The 18,410-nt window shown below is 36.5% G+C and overlaps 1 protein-coding gene across 20 annotated transcripts in view; it reads left to right on the forward strand.

The window, feature by feature from the left end:
* Positions 1-18,410, forward strand: part of PTPN13 (protein tyrosine phosphatase non-receptor type 13) — a 233,843-nt gene that overhangs the window by 140,363 nt on the left and 75,070 nt on the right. For 17 of the 20 annotated variants that reach the window (XM_032632180.1, XM_032632187.1, XM_032632176.1 and 14 more), the window contains 8 exons: positions 411-564; positions 975-1,113; positions 1,998-2,150; positions 5,049-5,231; positions 8,229-8,391; positions 14,126-14,543; positions 14,685-14,782; positions 16,379-16,435. In XM_032632180.1, coding sequence (XP_032488071.1) covers positions 411-564; positions 975-1,113; positions 1,998-2,150; positions 5,049-5,231; positions 8,229-8,391; positions 14,126-14,543; positions 14,685-14,782; positions 16,379-16,435 — 1,365 coding nt within the window. The remainder of the gene's footprint in view (positions 1-410; positions 565-974; positions 1,114-1,997; positions 2,151-5,048; positions 5,232-8,228; positions 8,392-14,125; positions 14,544-14,684; positions 14,783-16,378; positions 16,436-18,410) is intronic. The other 3 variants (XM_032632188.1, XM_032632183.1, XM_032632184.1) reach the window with 1 other exon arrangement.

Here is an 18,410-nt window from a genome sequence, read left to right on the forward strand (position 1 = left end):
CTTACCATGTGCCACATGCTTTAAACTACCAAATATTTTATAACCATTATGTCATTTGATCTCTACAACAACCCTAAAAAGCAGCAATTAGCACTATCCTGATTTTACAGACAAGAAAATTGATGTCTAGATAGGTTACATAATTTATTCAGTATCACACAGGTAGTAAATGATGTGGCTAGGAGTTGAATCCACATCTGTCTGTCTTCAGAGCTCTCATTTATAAAAGACTGAGCCATACTGCCTCCCATCCATATGCAGTGCCTCAGAATTCCCTGTCATACTTCTTAACAATCCTGTTTTATTCTGGTGTAAAACTGTTTTGTGTAAGTCTGACCAAAAAATGAAGAAATTAAAAGAAAACATGAAAGTATTTTTATTTTATCTGAATATTTCTCATTCTGTTCTAGATAATGAATATTTCTTTGTTGATCCTGATCTAAAATTAACCAAAGTGGCCCCAGAGGGATGGAAAGAAGAACCAAAGAAAAAGAGCAAAGCCTCTGTTAATTTTACTTTGTTTTTTCGAATTAAATTTTTCATGGATGATGTTAGTCTAATACAGTGAGTATACAAGAGTTTCTCTGTTTCTCTTTTTGGCCCCTGGTGTTTTGACCCTTTAGTTTACTGATTTATTTTATTCTGAATTATTTCAAATAATTATTGAAATAATTATCTTCAATAATTATTTTATTATTGAATTATTGAATTCTGATCAATGATATTATTTTATTCTGATCAATGATAAAGTCTTATTTATCATTGCTTATTAGTTTATTCTGAATTATTTTATTCTGATCAATAATAAAGTCTTCTTTATCATAAAAGAAGTATTTCCTTCAATATAGTTTATTAATTTCTTATGCTTAATCATAAGCCATCTGGGCAACTAAACTTATATGCCAATAAAAAAAATCACCCCAAGATTCAAGATCAAAAACCTAGATGTTTTGTGTATGTATTTGTTTTCCCAGACATACTCTGACCTGTCATCAGTATTATCTTCAGCTGCGAAAAGATATCTTGGAGGAGAGGATGCACTGTGATGATGAGACTTCTTTATTACTAGCATCCTTGGCTCTACAAGCTGAGTATGGAGATTATCAACCAGAGGTAGGATTTATTTTTTCCTCCAGGACAAATTTTGCATTGGTGTTCTTATCCTCAGCATGGATAAAGACTAAACCTGGTTGAGGCATTTGCTGTTTATATATGGAGATTTTTGAGGCTAGTTTGGTGCCTCAGAATGACCGAGTTCCCCGTGTATATTGGTTATTTCAAATCATGCAGTGTGGGATTTCTTTCTTTTTCTTTTTCTTTTTCTTTCTTTCTTTCTTTCTTTCTTTCTTTCTTTCTTTCTTTCTTTCTTTCTTTCTTTCTCTCTCTCTCTCTCTCTCTCTCTCTCTCTTTCTCTCTCTCTCCCCCTCCCTCTTCCTCCCTCCCTCCCTTCCTTCCTTCCTTTCTTTTTTTTTCTGTTTAAAAATTATCCTGTTTCAGAGTTTTGGGATATCTAGCACTTACCTTTCCTTCTCCCTATTTCTAACTAACAGATACTAGACATAAGGGTTACCAGCCAAATCTGGATCAAAGGGGTCTTCCATCTTCCACATGGATCCATGCAGTGATAGGCTGAGAACCCAGCAGAGCTCACTGTATGGAGAGCACATGTTCAAGGCCAAATGCACCTGAATACAAGTGGACCTAAGAGGAAGCAGGGAGCAAGAAGAGATTGTGTCACTCAAGCGGCATCCTTCACAACATTAATCCTTAACTATAGTGACATTTGGCCTTTGATTGTCAGTCTCTCCTCAAACTTGCTGATAAGTTCAGTCATTCTACTTCACTGAATAAAAAGAGAAAGACAGATGCACTTTCTCTAAAACTCATTCCTCAGAGAGAAGTATAAATAGGAGTACCTTATCTCTTGTTGAGGCAAGAACTTTAAGATAAGAGGAAGAGGGCAAACAGAATTTCTTACACAAACACTCTCCTTTTAGGTTCACGGTGTGTCTTATTTTAGACTGGAGCATTATTTACCTCCCAGAGTGATGGAGAAACTTGATTTATCCTATATTAAAGAAGAGTTACCGAAATTGCATAATACCTATGTGGGAGCTTCTGAAAAAGAGACAGAGTTAGAATTTTTAAAGGTAAGCGTGCAAGATTACAAATGATAAACTTTGCATCTTTTTCAAAGTAAGGTAGAAGTGTTGGAAGACATACATCTAAAAGCTCAGGTGCCAATAACTGTTGCTATATGCTTTATCTCAGCTCATTTATTCCTGACTAAAACCATGGTATTTTAATTCTCATTTTGTAAAAGAGGGAACTGAGGCTCAGAGAGGAAATGTAATGTTCCCAAAGCCAGTGGCTGATATGTGGAGCAAAACTATGATTTGAACCCGTATCTATCTGGCTATGGATTATATGCTTTTATCCTATTTCATACTCTCAAAATCAAGATATATTATAAAGAAGAAACAATTGGATTTTGTGACTCTGGATAAGAAAGGCAAGTTGAAACTAATTCTAGAGTTGTTTTGCTTTGTTTTTTCTTAAAAAGCTTAAGATTCAATTATATCTTCTAAAAATAGTCTTTCCATTAATGCCAACTAATTCACACGGGGGAAGGGAGTTAGAAAAATTGATTTATAGTTTCAGTTCTGCCACCATGTTCCTATAAGACCTCAGATGAATAACAGTGCATTTATGATTAGAAAAGACAGTACTATGCAAACTTCCAGTGTGAACAGCAAATATATGATAATCTATTGAGAAGAGAAAATTCAAAATATTCTCCCTTGGGGGGACTTCCCCAGTGGTCCAGTGGTTAAGACTCCCTGCTTCCACTGCAGGACGTGCAGGTTCGATTCCAGTCAGGGAACTAAGATCCCATATGCCCTGTGGCATGGCCGACAAAAAAAGAAAAGAAAAGAATATTTTCCTCTTGTAGCTCCCCAGGATGTAAGAGCATGCCTTAGATTTGCTGCTCCATAATAAGGGAAGGGAGCCAAGTTTCCCAACCCTACAAATATCTATAAAGGGGTTTCATTCACAGACTTATACCACCTTTAATCTAGGATTTATGGTAAGAAAGGCAGGGTGGTTTGTTTTAAGTTGACTCTACTTTTAAAGGCATTACCTTATGTACTTATTTTTTTCCTCGGTTATTACATGTTTATACTTGTAGGAAGTAAATATCATGTTATATTTTTATTAATAAAGGTAGAAGACAGATTAACACAGCAGAAAGAATTTGCAAGGGGATTTTCAGACAGTCTTGCATTTGAATTCTTGTTTCAACCAGCTGGGTAAACTTGGACAATGTACTTTAACCTCTCTGAGCTTCAGTTTTCCCCATATAAGTAGTGTGCTTAATGCATAGTAGGCTGCCCTTCTCCTTCTAATAATGTATCCTGTTACTCCTTTTCTCTTCAGCTTGAGCATCTTTCTTCTAACCTAAGAATTTTTTTAAAAATCTTATTAATATACCCTTCCAAGGTTACCCTTCTGCTATATATTATATTGCCTCTGAAAAACTTTTATATCTTTTTGTAAATCTGCTTTATTGAGGTATAATTTACATACAATAAAATTGACCACTGTTAAATGTTCAGTTCAGTGAGTTTTGAAAATATATATACAGTTGAGCAACCATTTCCACAACCATGATAAAGAACAAGGGTTAGCAAACTGTGGTCTGCCTATTTTATAAGTAAACTTTTATTGGAACTTGGCCATGCTCATTTGTTTCCCTATTGTCTGTATCTGCTTTCACACTACAACAGCAGGGTTAAGTAGTTACAACAGAGATCATATGACCCACAAAGCCGAAAATGTTTCCTATCTAGCCCTTTAAATAAAAAGTTTGCCAAAAATATAACACACTTCCAACACCAAAAATTTCCCTCATGTCCCTTTCCATTCAGTCCCTTCCCGCCTATTCCTAACCTCTGGCAAATATTGATCTGCTTTCTATCACTATAATTTTTTTCTTTTCCAGAATTTCATTTAAAGAATCATATATTGCACAGTCTTCTGTGTCTAGTTCTTTTCACTTAGAATAATACTTTTGAGATTCACCCATGTGTGGTGTGTATAGTAGTTTGTTTATTATGGCTGAGTAGTTTTCTGTTGTACAGATATGCAACGATTTGTTTTTTTTCTTTATTTGATGGATATAAAGCTGCTTTAAACACTCAAATACACATTTTTGCATGAACATATGATTTTTCTTTTTCTTGAGTAAATACCTACCATTAGGTTTGCTGGGATCTATGGTAAGTGTATGTGTTACTTCTGCAGAACTGCCAAATTGTTCTCAAGTGGTTGTACAGTTTTACAGTACTACCAGTAATGTATGGGATTTCCAGTTGCTCTACACCCTTAACAACACTTGGTATGTTTAGTTTTGTTTTCTTTTTTTTACATTTTAGCTATTGAAATAAGGTAAGCAGTGGTTTATGATTGTAGTTTTAATTTGTATTTCCCTAATTACTGTTATTTTGAGCATCTTTTCGTGTTTATTTGTTGTTCGTATGTCTTCTTTGTTGATGTGTCTAATAAAATCTTTTGCCCATTTTTGTATCTGGCTATTTTGTATCTGAGAAGTACGTATTCTTTATCTATTCTAGATACGATTCCTTATCTCCCAGTCTGTGACTTGCCTTTGTTTTTCCTGTCATTGACTTTTGAAGAGCAGAAGTTTCTGATGTTAGTGAAGCTTCAGTTTACCAATTTTTCCTTCTGTGGTTCCTGCTTTTTATGTCCCATCTAAGATATCTTTGTCTAACCCACAGTCAAATATTTTCTAAACTTTATAGTTTTTGCTCCTGTATTTAAGTCTGTTATCGTTTTTGGGATAATTTTCATATATTGGCTAAAGTAAGGGTCAAGATTTATTTTCTTGGCATATGAATATCCAGTTGTTCCAGCAACATTTGTTTAAGAGACTATCCTTTCCATATTAAATGACATTGGTACAACTTCTTTATCTTTAAGTCACCTTTTCCAAGGTGCATTTTTATGTTATGGTATTGTTCCAACAGGTCTGCCAAAGACTGACAGAATATGGAGTTCATTTTCACCGGGTGCACCCTGAGAAAAAGTCACAAACGGGAATACTGCTTGGAGTCTGTTCTAAAGGTGTCCTTGTGTTTGAGGTTCACAATGGAGTTCGCACATTGGTCCTTCGCTTTCCATGGAGGGAAACCAAGAAAATTTCTTTTTCCGTATGTCCATTTTAACCTCTCTTGATTCTACATTTAAATTGGTGTTGTCGATTTCAAATGTAACGTATTAATTGACTTTTCTTAAGCGAACTTTAAACCCTGGGATTCTACATTTAAATTGGTGTTGTCGATTTCAAATGTAACGTATTAATTGACTTTTCTTAAGCGAACTTTAAACCCTGGCATTTAGTAGGGCTTATATGTCTTAATACTATTTAACTCTTCTTTCTTAGTTGTGGGAAGTATTATTGAGATTTTGGTTTTGGTTTTCTCAGGAGGTGATTTTTAAAAGAATTCTTAGCTGGTTATATGCTCAATTAACTTTAGTTAAATTACAACCAAGTTGACTTCTCTGTTAATTCAGAACTTATTCTAGGGTACTAATACTTCTCACATGGAGAAAACCCGCTAATGTATTTAAGACTGATAATTATCTTAACCCCAGTGAACTTTGTCTAGTTTAGTAATAGGTCCCTCACAGAACTGTATTTGAATCTCAGTGGTCCAGAGATTTACTGACTTTTATGAACTAGCCTCAGGACTTTCTACAGTTTTAAGTTTTAGTGTGTAGTCTCTGGAGATAAAGTTAGGAAAGCAATTTTTAGAAAATCATGTTTATGAAAGATAATGAACTATAAAGGCATATTTTGATTTTGGAAGTAGGTGGAAAATCTGAACATTGAAGTGTGATTGTCAAACCCCAGAGGTAAATCAAAAATCTGTTCAGGTATTTGTTTTCCTAATGGTATTCAGGGACTACTGACTAGTATTCAGGGACTACTGACTATCTTTAGTTTATATTTGGGCTGAAATATGGTTTCACCAGAACAAACAAAATTTATAAGGTTATAATATCAAAGTCCCAACTGACTGTGGATAATCTTCAACCTAGAGACCTTTGGAATCATTTCTAGACCTGAGGGTTAGTTGGTTGGTTTCCCGTGAAACCCAGAGATACCACTAAGATTACCACATAATAATGTATTCTCTCAGGAAATCCCAGACCATCCTCATCTTCCCAAGATTGTCAAGATCAGGAAATTACCTAGGTTTAACTTACCTTCCCCAATGAAAATGCTGGCAGAGCAAGTGCCTAGAGGAAACCTTGATGAATTAAATACAAATCTAATTTGGACTCGTTTTAAAAGGGCAGCAAATCAAATAATCATCCAGCATTCAGCCGTCATTTACCAGCTATCACATCAGCCCTACAATAAAAATAGAACTAGCTGTGATTAGCTCATTTTTAAAGATCTCCAGTAATAAAGAATAGCCCACATTTCCCTGCAAACTATTCCTGTCTTTAACAGAACTTGTTTATCCTGTAGTTCTTTCTCTAACACAGAGTTCTCTTTTTTAAACTCTCCTTTTTTCTTCCACTGGCCTCTGGGGAGATGGATAAGTTACCCTTCGCCCTTCTCATCTCTTACAACTGAATTTCCTTAGGCACATTTCTTGTCCAGTCCATCAGTTAATACTTAGGATCAATTATCCTTATGATTTGTTTCAAACCTGTACAGCTTTACGACTGTGGAGTTCAACATCCTTGGGAATTACTTGATAGTGGTTAAATGCACTGTTTGTTAGGAGAAAAATTCCCCAACTATTTGAAGAGTTACTAGGAATGCTACTGGTAGTCAGGATACTAGTTTGGTGCTACTATAGCTTTAATTCCTCTCTAATACTTGCTGGTTTCCTTTACTAAAGAAAGAGAGAGGGCTTCCCTGGTGGCGCAGTGGTTGAGAGTCTGCCTGCCGATGCAGGGGACACGGGTTCGTGCCCCGGTCTGGGAGGATCCCACATGCCGCGGAGCGGCTGGGCCCGTGAGCCATGGCCGCTGGGCCTGCGCGTCCGGAGCCTGTCCTCCGCAACGGGAGGGGCCACAGCAGTGAGAGGCCCGCGTAACGCATAAAAAAAAAAAAAAAAAAAAAAAAAAAAAAGAAAGAGAGAACAGGGTCCCCGAGATTTCATTGGTAACAACATCTAGCAAGAATTTAATAGTCTTATTTTGTTTTTAAGACCAGGAATTATGAAGATGGCACCTGCATGATTGAAGTTTGAGTAATACTCTGTTATCATATCTTTTGTGAGTCTATGAAATTTGACTTGTCTGAGCCTATTTCTGCATTTGACAGCAAGACAAGGGACATGATATAGAGGAAATAATTTGTACAGTAGAGAAGCCAAGAGCTACAGTAGAATCTAGCTGGGCTTGAGCAATTCTCCAGAGACATTAGTCTTAGATCCCTGACATGTTGAATTCTAGTCTTTTAAGGCATATGGATCACTGCAAGCCTTACCACATAGGTCGCAATATTTCAGGGTGTCCTCTTACATATGAAACATTCATTTTTAAGAAGCAGGGAGATAAAACTGATTAATGATTCTTTTCCTTTCCCAGAATTTGGCAAGAATCACTGTCTCTAAATATTGATGTGTTTCATCTCTCAGCCCAGCAGTTATGTTATCCGGTGTTTCTGCATTCCAACATTTTCCTTAACTTCCCACATTTTCCATCCCAGCCTTCATGCCACCAAGATTTTTCTTGACTGAATCACAGCGCTTATTACTGCATATTAATATCAGTTTTTGTTGAACTTCATTTTTTTAATCTAAGACTGTAGAACATATATTTCTTGTAATTTCTATTTCAAATAGTTTTGGTGTTTGTAAACATTTCAGTAAACTCAAAATATCAGTAATCTTTAAAGGAAACTGTTTCCCTTGCTGGTGGCTGGTATACAGTCTATACAATCTGATTTAGGCTACAGTTTCTAAAAGTGGCAAATAATATTAATTTCATTTATTTCCTAAATTTCTAATAATACAGAGTTATATTTTTCTATATTTATATTAGATATAGGTCAATGAGTATTCATGCCTACTAATGTGAAGTAAAAATAATATCTGTACTTACTCATTGTTTCTAAAATTTGGTCATGCAATGAAGTGATAGGAAAATATCCTAATTTTAAATACCCTTGATTAATACTGTAGAAAAAGAAAATCACATTGCAGAATACATCAGATGGAATAAAACACGCCTTCCAGACAGACAACAGTAAGATATGCCAGTACCTGCTGCACCTCTGCTCTTCCCAGCATAAGTTCCAGCTGCAAATGAGAGCAAGACAGAGCAACCAAGATGCCCAGGATATCGGTAAGGAGAAGCAAACTGTGTCAGATGACTCCAGGGTAGATGCATGATTTTTGCCACAAACTTTAAAAGAACTTCCACTTTTAGGATGAAAATGACAAGGTATGTAGATGTTAAATGACTAAGTCAAGTTCATAAAGGTGTCATAAATGAAGCTGAGATGTCAACATCATGTTTATTTTGAAAACAGCACCCCTCATCAGTCAGGGAGTACCTATTGAACTATTTTGTGCTGATTGTTAGGCTAGCTGATGTAAATATTGTAAAAGTTTCAGACACATTCTCTACCCGTAGTAAACTTACACACTGGGAGATAAGACCAACAAACATGAAACAGTAATACACAATAGAGGGTCAAGGTTTCAATAACAGGTTATATTGTACAGTCTCTGATATACACTACAGGAGGAAAAGGAGATCAGAGGATAGAGTATGTGAGTGGTGGCACTTGAATTGGAATTTTCAGGACAAAAATAATTAAGTAGGTTGACGATAAATGGAAGGGCTTTTCAGATAAGGGAAAGAACATGGGAAACAAGGTGGTGGACTCTGCACCCAGAATGGAGAAGTCATGTACCATAACAGTTTTGGGGGTGACAGATTTCAGTTTTACTTGGTCACGTCCCTGTTCTGAGACTGACGTGAGTAACCATAGTACCAATATAAGTGCTCAGGAGAGCGGTTTCAGTTCCTTTTGAAAAGGAACCAACAGAAGAAACCAATTTAGCTCTGAAGAAAATCTCAATCAGAACTGAAATATTTAAAGCTTACTCTGCAAGACCACATGTAGAGATTAAAGTTGTAGAAAGTCTAGTTCTGCATATTAAATTCTTATAGACTTCAGTGAAACACTTTTTTAATCAAGAATTTGATTAAAAAATTAAATGTAATGGCACTGATGACTTTGTGCAGCAGAGCCCTATGAATTCTTTATCCGAAACTTCCCATGTAGGATCAGACTGGGGTGATGGCAACCTATGAATAAATGTTTCTCAGCCTTTCAGAATCAAGATGGTAGGGGCTGTATACTGATTAAAAATGAAGATTCCAGAAACCTGTGTGACACTTAGTGAATCACAGTCTTTGGGCATTGGGTCCCTGGAATCTGCATTTTAACAGGCTTTCCTCAGTAGTGATTTTATGCGTGCTACAATATGATAACTGTTGCTGTAATCTCATTATTCCTTTTCTTTCCCTGCTTTGCTCTGGTAAAAAATTTGTATGCTCTTATATATTTTCAAAGTATAGTGAAATATACAGAATGAAGTAAGTCAGAAAGAGAAAATCAAATACCGTATGCTAACACATATATATGGAATCTAAAAAACAAAACAAAAAAATGGTCATGAAGAACCTAGGGGCAAGATGGGAATAAAGGCGCAGACCTACTAGAGAATGGACTTGAGGATACGGGGAGGGGAAAGGGTAAGCTGGAACAAAGTGAGAGAGTGGCATGGACATATATACACTACCAAATGTAAAAGATAGCTAGTGGGAAGCAGCCGCATAGCACAGGGAGATCAGCTTGGTGCTTTGTGACCACCTAGAGGGGTGGGATAGGGAGGGTGGGAGGGAGGGAGACGCAGAGGGAAGAGAGATGGGGATATATGTATAGGTATAACTGATTCACTTTGTTATAAAGCAGAAACTAACATACCATTGTAAAGCAATTATACTCCAATGAAGATGTTAAAAAAAAAAAAGAGAGAGAGAGAGAAACCACTGCAATGAGAAGCCTGCGCACCACAAGGAGGAGTAGCCCCCGCTCGCTGCAACTAGAGAAAGCCTGCGCGCAGCAACAAAGACCCAGCGCAGCCAAAAATAAGTAAATAAAATAAATAAATTTTTTTTAAAAAGTATAGTGAAATAAACTTGAGAGTCATTGATATGCCTACTTAGATTAATATTCTATTCAAGTCAGAATTGAAAAATTGAAGGTTGCATTATTATAGATGTGGTATAGGGTGCTATAGTGAAGAGTCAGAAGACAAAACTATGAACCAGCTTTCTGCCCTCAACATTTCAATGATATATTGTGGTAGTTAAGAACATGAACTGTGGGGCAAGACTGCCAGTGTTCAAACCACGCTCTCTTACTTGCAAGCTCTGAAACCGTGGGCAGGCGACTCAAACTCTCTGCCTTAGCTCCGCATCTGGTAAAATGATTATCATAATGATAATACCGACATTATAAGGTTATTGTGAAGACGAAATGAATTCATACATGTAAAAGTGCCGGCACAAAATAAGTATTGAATAAATATTCATTATCCTTCTTATCATCAACATTGTTTTACCACGACTACCACTAGTTATAGTAGTAGTAGGATGACCTTAGGAAAGGAACTGACGTTTTGAGGTCTCATTTTCTTCACCCACGAAGTGGGAATGTTCTACATATCTCAGTTTTCCCCCTAAGAACACAACTATGTATCCTTAAATTCATATGTAAAAGGACTTTAAGATGGTATTATCTACATCTATTCCCTGATTTTGTTAAGCCTCGAAAGGAATTATTTTCTGCTTGGAAGCAGCTTAGAAGTAACTACCTGCCTACTTAACTGTCTGTACTAGACAAGTGAAAATAACTGGTGTTATCTATTGGAGTTTGATGGGGTCACAAGTGTATGTTGCTTCTTTAGAGTCATAGGATATGGGTGATAGAAAGAACCTTAGAAGCCATTAAGTCCAAAATTTTACTGATGAGGAAACAGGTTCAGAGAAAAGAGTGTCTCACTTAACCTCATAGTTAGAAGTCAAAGGAGACTAGAACGTGATCTCTTAATTCCTAATCCAGTAGTCTTTCTATTTGATAAGTTTCCAAAGAACTAATTTGCATGGAATTAAGATTAATAATCATTTACTGAGCACTTGCTACATGCTAGGTGCTGTGGGTTACAAAAATAAATGAAGCCTCTCTACTCAAAAGAGCATACAATTTAGTTGATGATATAAGGAAATACAAAACAAGTACAAGAGACTGAATAGTAGCACAGTGTGGATTGCAGACTGAGTGTGGAACTAACAAAGACTTTGAGTTCAAATTTGAAACATTAGTAATAGGATGTAGGTTCATTCTAATGTCCTTTCCCATCCTGGTGGTCCATGTTGGAATCCTTTCCAGGTGAAGGGCAGTAGGACAGTAGATAAGTGGGTGGTTTATTATTCCATCCCATGGATATGTGCAATGCTTTAAATTCTACCCGGGAATGAGCTATGAATGGATTTGAATAGCATAATCCTTGGTATGTTTACAAAACAGATATAACCTAAGCTGAACTGGCGGTCCCTATGCCTGCCAAAGTTTGGTCTACATTTTCCTTTAGGGTGAAGAAAACTTTTGGGTATAGAGGCATTTCCTAGTAGTTGAATCTGTTTAAGACTCAGTTTTTGCGTCTTTGAATAAAGTCTGCTCTCAAAGTAAAAGAAAATAAAATTAATGTTATCTGCTCTCATAAAAACTCTTATTTGAAGCTAAAGATTATACTGGGAATTTTAAAACAAAAGGGTTTTTTTTAATTGTTATGTTTTAACTTGGTGTCCACTTGTACTTCAGAGAAAGAATGTTGAATTTTCCTGGTGATGAGACATGTTTTTTTTTTTTTAATTTCCCCTTTTGTAAGGACATTTACATTTATATAGGAAATTTCCTTATTTCTTTTTTTTTTTTTTTTTCCCTGTACGCGGGCCTCTCACTGTTGTGGCCCTTCCCGTTGCGGAGCACAGGCTCCGGACGAGCAGGCCCAGCGGCCATGGCTCACGGGCCCAGCCGCTCCGCGGCATGTGGGATCTTCCCGGACTTGGGCACGAACCCATGTCCCCTGCATCGGCAGGAGGACTCCCAACCACTGCGCCACCAGGGAAGCCCGAGACATGTTTTTTTTTTTTAATATCTTTATTGGAGTATAATTGCTTTACAGGGTTGTGTTAGTTTCTGCTGTACAACAAAGTGAATCAGCTATATGTATACATATATCCCCATATCCCCTCCCACTTGAGCTTCCCTCCCACCCTCCCTATCCCACCCCTCTAGGTTGTCACAGAGCATTGAACTGATCTCCCTGTGCTATGCAGCAGCTTCCCACCAGCCATCCATTTTACATTTGGTACTGTATGTATGTCCATGCTACTCTCTCACTTCTCCCAGCTTCCCCTTCCCTCCCTGTGTCCTCAAGAGACATGTTTATTTAAACTTCATTCTGATGCATGAATATGGAAGAGTTGCATTGTTTTCCTATCTGTTTACACCTGAGATGAAATATTGATTATTAATCTTCCTAGGAATTAGAAGATAAACAGAATCTTAAGATCTAAATCAGCAACATTTGACATTCTCTTTTTAAAAAACAAGTTTTCGCAGCTGTTTTACATAGTGGTCAAGCTGTATTGGTACTTTCCATGGGAAGACCAGTTGGGGTGCCTTGTGATGTGGATTACTAATGCATGAACAGCCAAACCATTTGAAGTTCTATGCTTCTGGTCCTTTATATACATGAAAGGATTTTGATGCCAAAATTCTGTGATGCAGTGCTTTCGTTTATAGCCTCAAATGTTCCAATACTGACATGACATTTGTTCTCACAAAACAGAATAGCCAATCATTTGTTATAAGGTATCTCTAAATTTGACCCCTAAAAGAATACTTTGGATATGTATTTAGGAGTGAAAGGAATTTAAGCATAAAGAGAACCCCAGCTCCTTAATCATGTTAATTAACAGAAACAAAAAAGACAACTAATGTGAGGTTCTCTTGTGGCCCCTGGGCCTCAGTTAAATCAGGAAAAGTCTACAAGGTGGGGAGGTGATATTGGCACAGTAATGAAATGACAGAAAGTAGGCCATAAAAGGCTTTTGTTTCTGTTTGGGGGTTTGGGGTTTTGGGGTTTTTGTTTTTGTTTGTTTGTTTGTTTGTTTTGCGGTACGTTGCAGAGCATAGGCTCTGGACGCGCAAGGCCCAGCGGCCACGGCTCACGGGCCTAGTCGTTCCGTGGCATGTGAGATCTTCCCGGACCGGGGCACGAACCCGTGTCCCCTGCATCAGCAGGCGAACTCTCAACCACTGCGTCACCAGGGAAGCCCTGTTTGTTTGTTTTTTAGTAGTGGTTTTATTGAGACCTAATTCACATACCATACAATTTAACCACTTAAAGTGCACAATTCAATGAGTTTTAGTATATCCACATTGTTAACAGAGTTGTGCGAACATCACCACAATCTGCCATAAGCTTTTAAAAATATAATAAGAACTTTTTCTCTGGGCAAAACTCTCCTCTGCACAGCTCTTTTCAGGCATGATCTCACTATATTGGCCTATCCAGGTTTTAACTCTCCCTCTCCCCATCCTTGGTTTGCTGGTATTTTAGCAGAGACACTACTAGCGATAAAATTTTCTCTGTCAAATGTCATTCTCCTTCCTAACTGAAAACTGTATTGGGGTCAGCAAGCCTGAATGAAACCCAAACATTATTAGATCCAGGAAAATCACTAGATGAAATAAGGCAATGCTGACCAGACCCTGGCTGTGAGAAAGCTACAAGGATGGAGAGATGGTATGAAAACCAGAATCTTCCAACCTCCTTTTTAAAATCCTCGATTGCCACTCTTTGAAAGCTACCTACTTCTGATGGCAATCAAAATGATTAAAAATTGCATGCTGTTTTTTATTTATTAAAATAGCTCTTCTCATAAAAGGTTCTATTGTGTTTTCATCGTGTAAAGCAATCCTATTTCCTTGTAGAGAAAGCTTCATTTAGGAGCCTGAATCTCCAAGCAGAGTCCGTTAGAGGATTTAATATGGGACGAGCAATCAGCACTGGTAGTCTGGCCAGCAGCACCCTGAACAAACTTGCCGTTCGACCTCTGTCAGTTCAAGCTGAGATTCTGAAGAGGCTATCCTGCTCAGAGCTGTCGCTTTACCAGCCATTGCAATACAGTGCAAAAGAGAAGAGTGACAAAGCTTCTTGGGAGGAAAAGCCTAGAGGGATGAGTAAATCATACCACGATCTGAGTCAGGCCTCTCTCTATCCTCATCGGAAAAATGTCATTGTTAACATGGAATCCCCACCACAAACCATTGCGGAGTTGGTAGGAAAACCGTTTCACCAGATGGCAAGATCTGATACGGAATCTTTGGCAGGATTCACAAAACTTAATAAGTAAGAACATACTTAACTAAGCCAAACTACATATTTGTAAATTCTGCATTTCCTACTTTTGTTTTTGTTTTGACAGTTTATTATTTTCATCATACTTTTTTACACTGACACTTCCCCCCCACTTTCCTTTTCCCTCTTTAGTTCAAAGTCTGTTGCAAGTTTAAATAGAAGTCCTGAAAGGAGGAAACAGGAATCAGACTCCTCATCCTTTGAAGACCCTGGTCAAGCATATGTTATAGGTCAGCATAAACAAGCTTACCTTCTTTCTCCCTTACCTCATGCTCATAATGAAGTGAATGAGACAGTGTTAATTACCAGGAAATTATTTTTGGTTGTATGTCCTAATTACCAAAACTTTTTGTGAATATAAAATTTTAGCTACTTAAAAAGTACCAAGTCATATCAAAAATTGATGTTTAACAAGTGATTACCTCATGGCACAGACTGTTAGCTTTCTCTTGATCACAGTTAAAGGCCATGACATTCTTACCAAGAGAACCCAGGTAGTCTGGTGCCATGGCTTTGGGTAGCCTTCCTTTGGATTTTCCTTACAGTCTGTGAGAGTAGACTCCACTGATGCTGTATTTTTTTTTAAGAAAAGTTTATTTAGGTTACTTTCAGAATGGAATTGTGTCTAGAAAGAGATAGTTTTATGCAATGTGCTATGGTTGTTAGGTAAAAATTCTTAGTTGATTTAAGTTTTCTCAATTTCTCCCAGCTAACTGGGGCCTATGAACTATTTTAAGTATAGACAGAAGTTGTTTGTGTTTATAAATACACACTACCTTATAAGATAAACAGAAGGATTCCTGTTGTTTTGTGCATCTTAAAAGCGAACTGCATGGGAATCAATCTTTTAGAAAAGTAGATATTTAAGCACAGAGGTCTGAATGACTACTCAGAGTAGGAAACAGCTGGGCAGACAAGCAGTCAACAAGGATACCCTTTTCTATGGTTGTTTTACTAAATAATACTAATTAACTCTCCCTTGGAACTAAGTGTTATCATAACTATACAAAGTTAAAAAGTATTTTCTCACCCTGTAATTGGATTGGGGATATGTGGAGTAAATGAAGTCAAAGAGAACTACACTATAATTGATAAATATTTATGGAAGGTCACATTACTTTATTAATATAGGTTTCCACAGCTTTCAGAGATTATACTATCATCAATTTAAATTGAATTGGTTAAAAAAACTTTAAACAGATAAAAGACAAGACTCCATCTTATAGGTCACCCTATGCGTTGAAAATAGCCTAAAAAGACACTGATTTAATCTTTCAGAAAATAATTTTCGAAGTGTATTCATATATAATGGGATCTCTTATAGATTCTAAGCTATTTTCATTAGGAAGGCTTTGTTCTACATAAAAATTCATCACATATCAGATATAGAGTAGTGAATATTCCATAGAAAAACACAAGTAAAATAAAATTCAACCATAAACAAATTATTTTCTGCATTTGTTTTTGATTGATTATTCATTCTTATCAAATATTGAACTTTCTTTTAACATTTGAACAGATACTTTTAAAACTCATTTTAGTTTCATCATTTCATATATGACATCAAAATGTCATTGTCAGAAACAGTACATTTGTGTTTAAATTTATTCTGCAAAACAAGTTGGTATGCTTAATTTGGACATTAAAAGTAGTAAAAAAGAAAAAAAAAAGCCCATTGTGGGGAGACAAGTTATTTTTCTGAGTGTAAATAAAAGAAATTGTTGCTGTCTTAATGTTTTGTTGATTTTTATGAATTTATCAGAAGAAATTACTTCTGTATATAGTATCTGACCATTTTTAAACTAATAATTTAATTTATACCACAGGAATGACTTTGCATAGTTCTGGAAATTCTTCATCCCAAGTACCCTTAAAAGAAAATGGTAGGTTTACAAAATGTTTTTCCCCTCATTTCCATCATAATTTTTCTCTTGTACCTTGTAAGATAGTCATGGGCCTACTAATAAAGAGCTTTCAATTCCATGTCAAGGATTTTAGGCCTTACATTGGAGTCAGAAGAGAGTTGTGGTTTTCAGCATCTCAGTGATGTGATGGGACCTGTAATTTAGACTAATGTTGATGAACTAGAGAAATGACAAATTCGAGATAAGGACACTAATTGGGGACCTAAGATAGCTTAGGTGGGAGATAATTTTGATTGAAAAGCGTTTTAACTGAGGGATGTTTCAACTGAATCTTGAAATAAAAGGAGTATTTATTCAGGTAGAATGGTGTGGGTAAGTATTCCAGACCAAGGGCATAGTGTGATCAAAGACATGCAGACATGTGAGAAGATAACAGATTCAGAGAGATGTAAGAATCTCAGTATGGAGTTATACTGGGGCCAGAGTGAAGGTCAAAAACTAAATGGCGACCAGCTTTGAGTCTTATCATAAATCTTTTGGGAAGAATTTGAAGACTTTAAATGTTGAGATTAATAGTTTAGAAAGAATCTAAGAAGAAACAAAATTGTAGGAAAAAAACTTTGTGCAATGACTTGAAGGTCAGTGGGTTCACAATTTTTATAATTTAGGTTACAAAATACTTTCATGTACATTATTTGGTTTTTCTAACAACCTTCATGGGTATAAAGAATATTATTATCACTATGTATATACATGTTTCCTCCAAAAATGTTTAAGTTTTACCCTCAAATTCTTAAATTTGAAATAATCAGAAGCCTGATGAGAAGGAAGCAAATATGCTGATCACAAATATTAATATAGTTAAACTTTGATGAAGCTTTAAGTTTAGCTCTCATTTTCCTGAGAGCCAAGGCAAAAATGAAGGCATGCGAATTAGTTGAACCATATGAAACTGTTGTTTTTGTAGGTCAAAGCAGTCAGACATCAGTAAGCTATTTTGTATAATTCTCATTCTCTGATAGAAATACACATACCAGTTCTTCAAGAGAGGAACATTTTTCTTGGAAGCAAAATTGTGTCCAAAAGTAAATCTTTTTACTTTTATAATATCTTAAATACTCATAGCAAATGAAAGACTTTTTCATCTCCTATTTTTTAATGTATTAATCCTTAAAAAATCTGAGGGCATACCATTAAAGAAAAAGTCAGTTTATACTTAGACCTAAGTTACTAAGACCTTGTCATATAGCTTTTTGATGACCAAATGTCTTACATGGACTGAAGTTAGAATACCTCTGTACCTAAAATAGGTCAGTTATTAACATGTCCATAACGGTTGTACTTATTGACTGACAGTTATTTAGTGCTTACTATGTGCAAAACACTGTTCTAAGCACGTTATGTTTCTCTCTCAATCCCCACAACAATCCTATGAGCCAGAACTAATGCTACTTCCTTTTCACAGATGAGAAGCCAAAACACAGAAAGGTAGAGTTGCATAGTAGGTCATGGAGCTGGCAAAAGCTGGGGCCATGATTTGAATGCAGGATGTCTGTTTCCAGAGCCTATGCTCTAATCCACTCTTTAGACTGTCTCCTAGTATAATAATGCCTAATTATTTTTAGGTATTATTTCTCCCAGATAAACTTTTGAAATAAGCTGGATAATAATCTATTCAAGGATGAGAGCCTGAAATGTGTTTTTACCTAGGTTCTAATGGAAAAGAATATGAATTTACATTGGGTACCAAATGAACATCATGTGCAGGGTAGGATCTGTGTTTAAACCTCCAGGCACTCATCTTCCCACCTGCCCACTACAGAGGGGCCAACCCACCTTCCCATGGAGGTGTTCCCCAGTTGGCTTACAGACAAGTTTATATTTTCTTCAACATTCTCCTTCAGTCTGTCCAAATAGCCCTGAATTAGTGCTGTGTTGAGAATTGAGTTTTGACATAATAGAGCATGGCAAACATGTTTTTCCAAGTAAGGTA

This window comes from Phocoena sinus, chromosome 5 (genome assembly GCF_008692025.1).
Source record: "Phocoena sinus isolate mPhoSin1 chromosome 5, mPhoSin1.pri, whole genome shotgun sequence".
Taxonomy (NCBI): Eukaryota; Metazoa; Chordata; class Mammalia; order Artiodactyla; family Phocoenidae; genus Phocoena; species Phocoena sinus.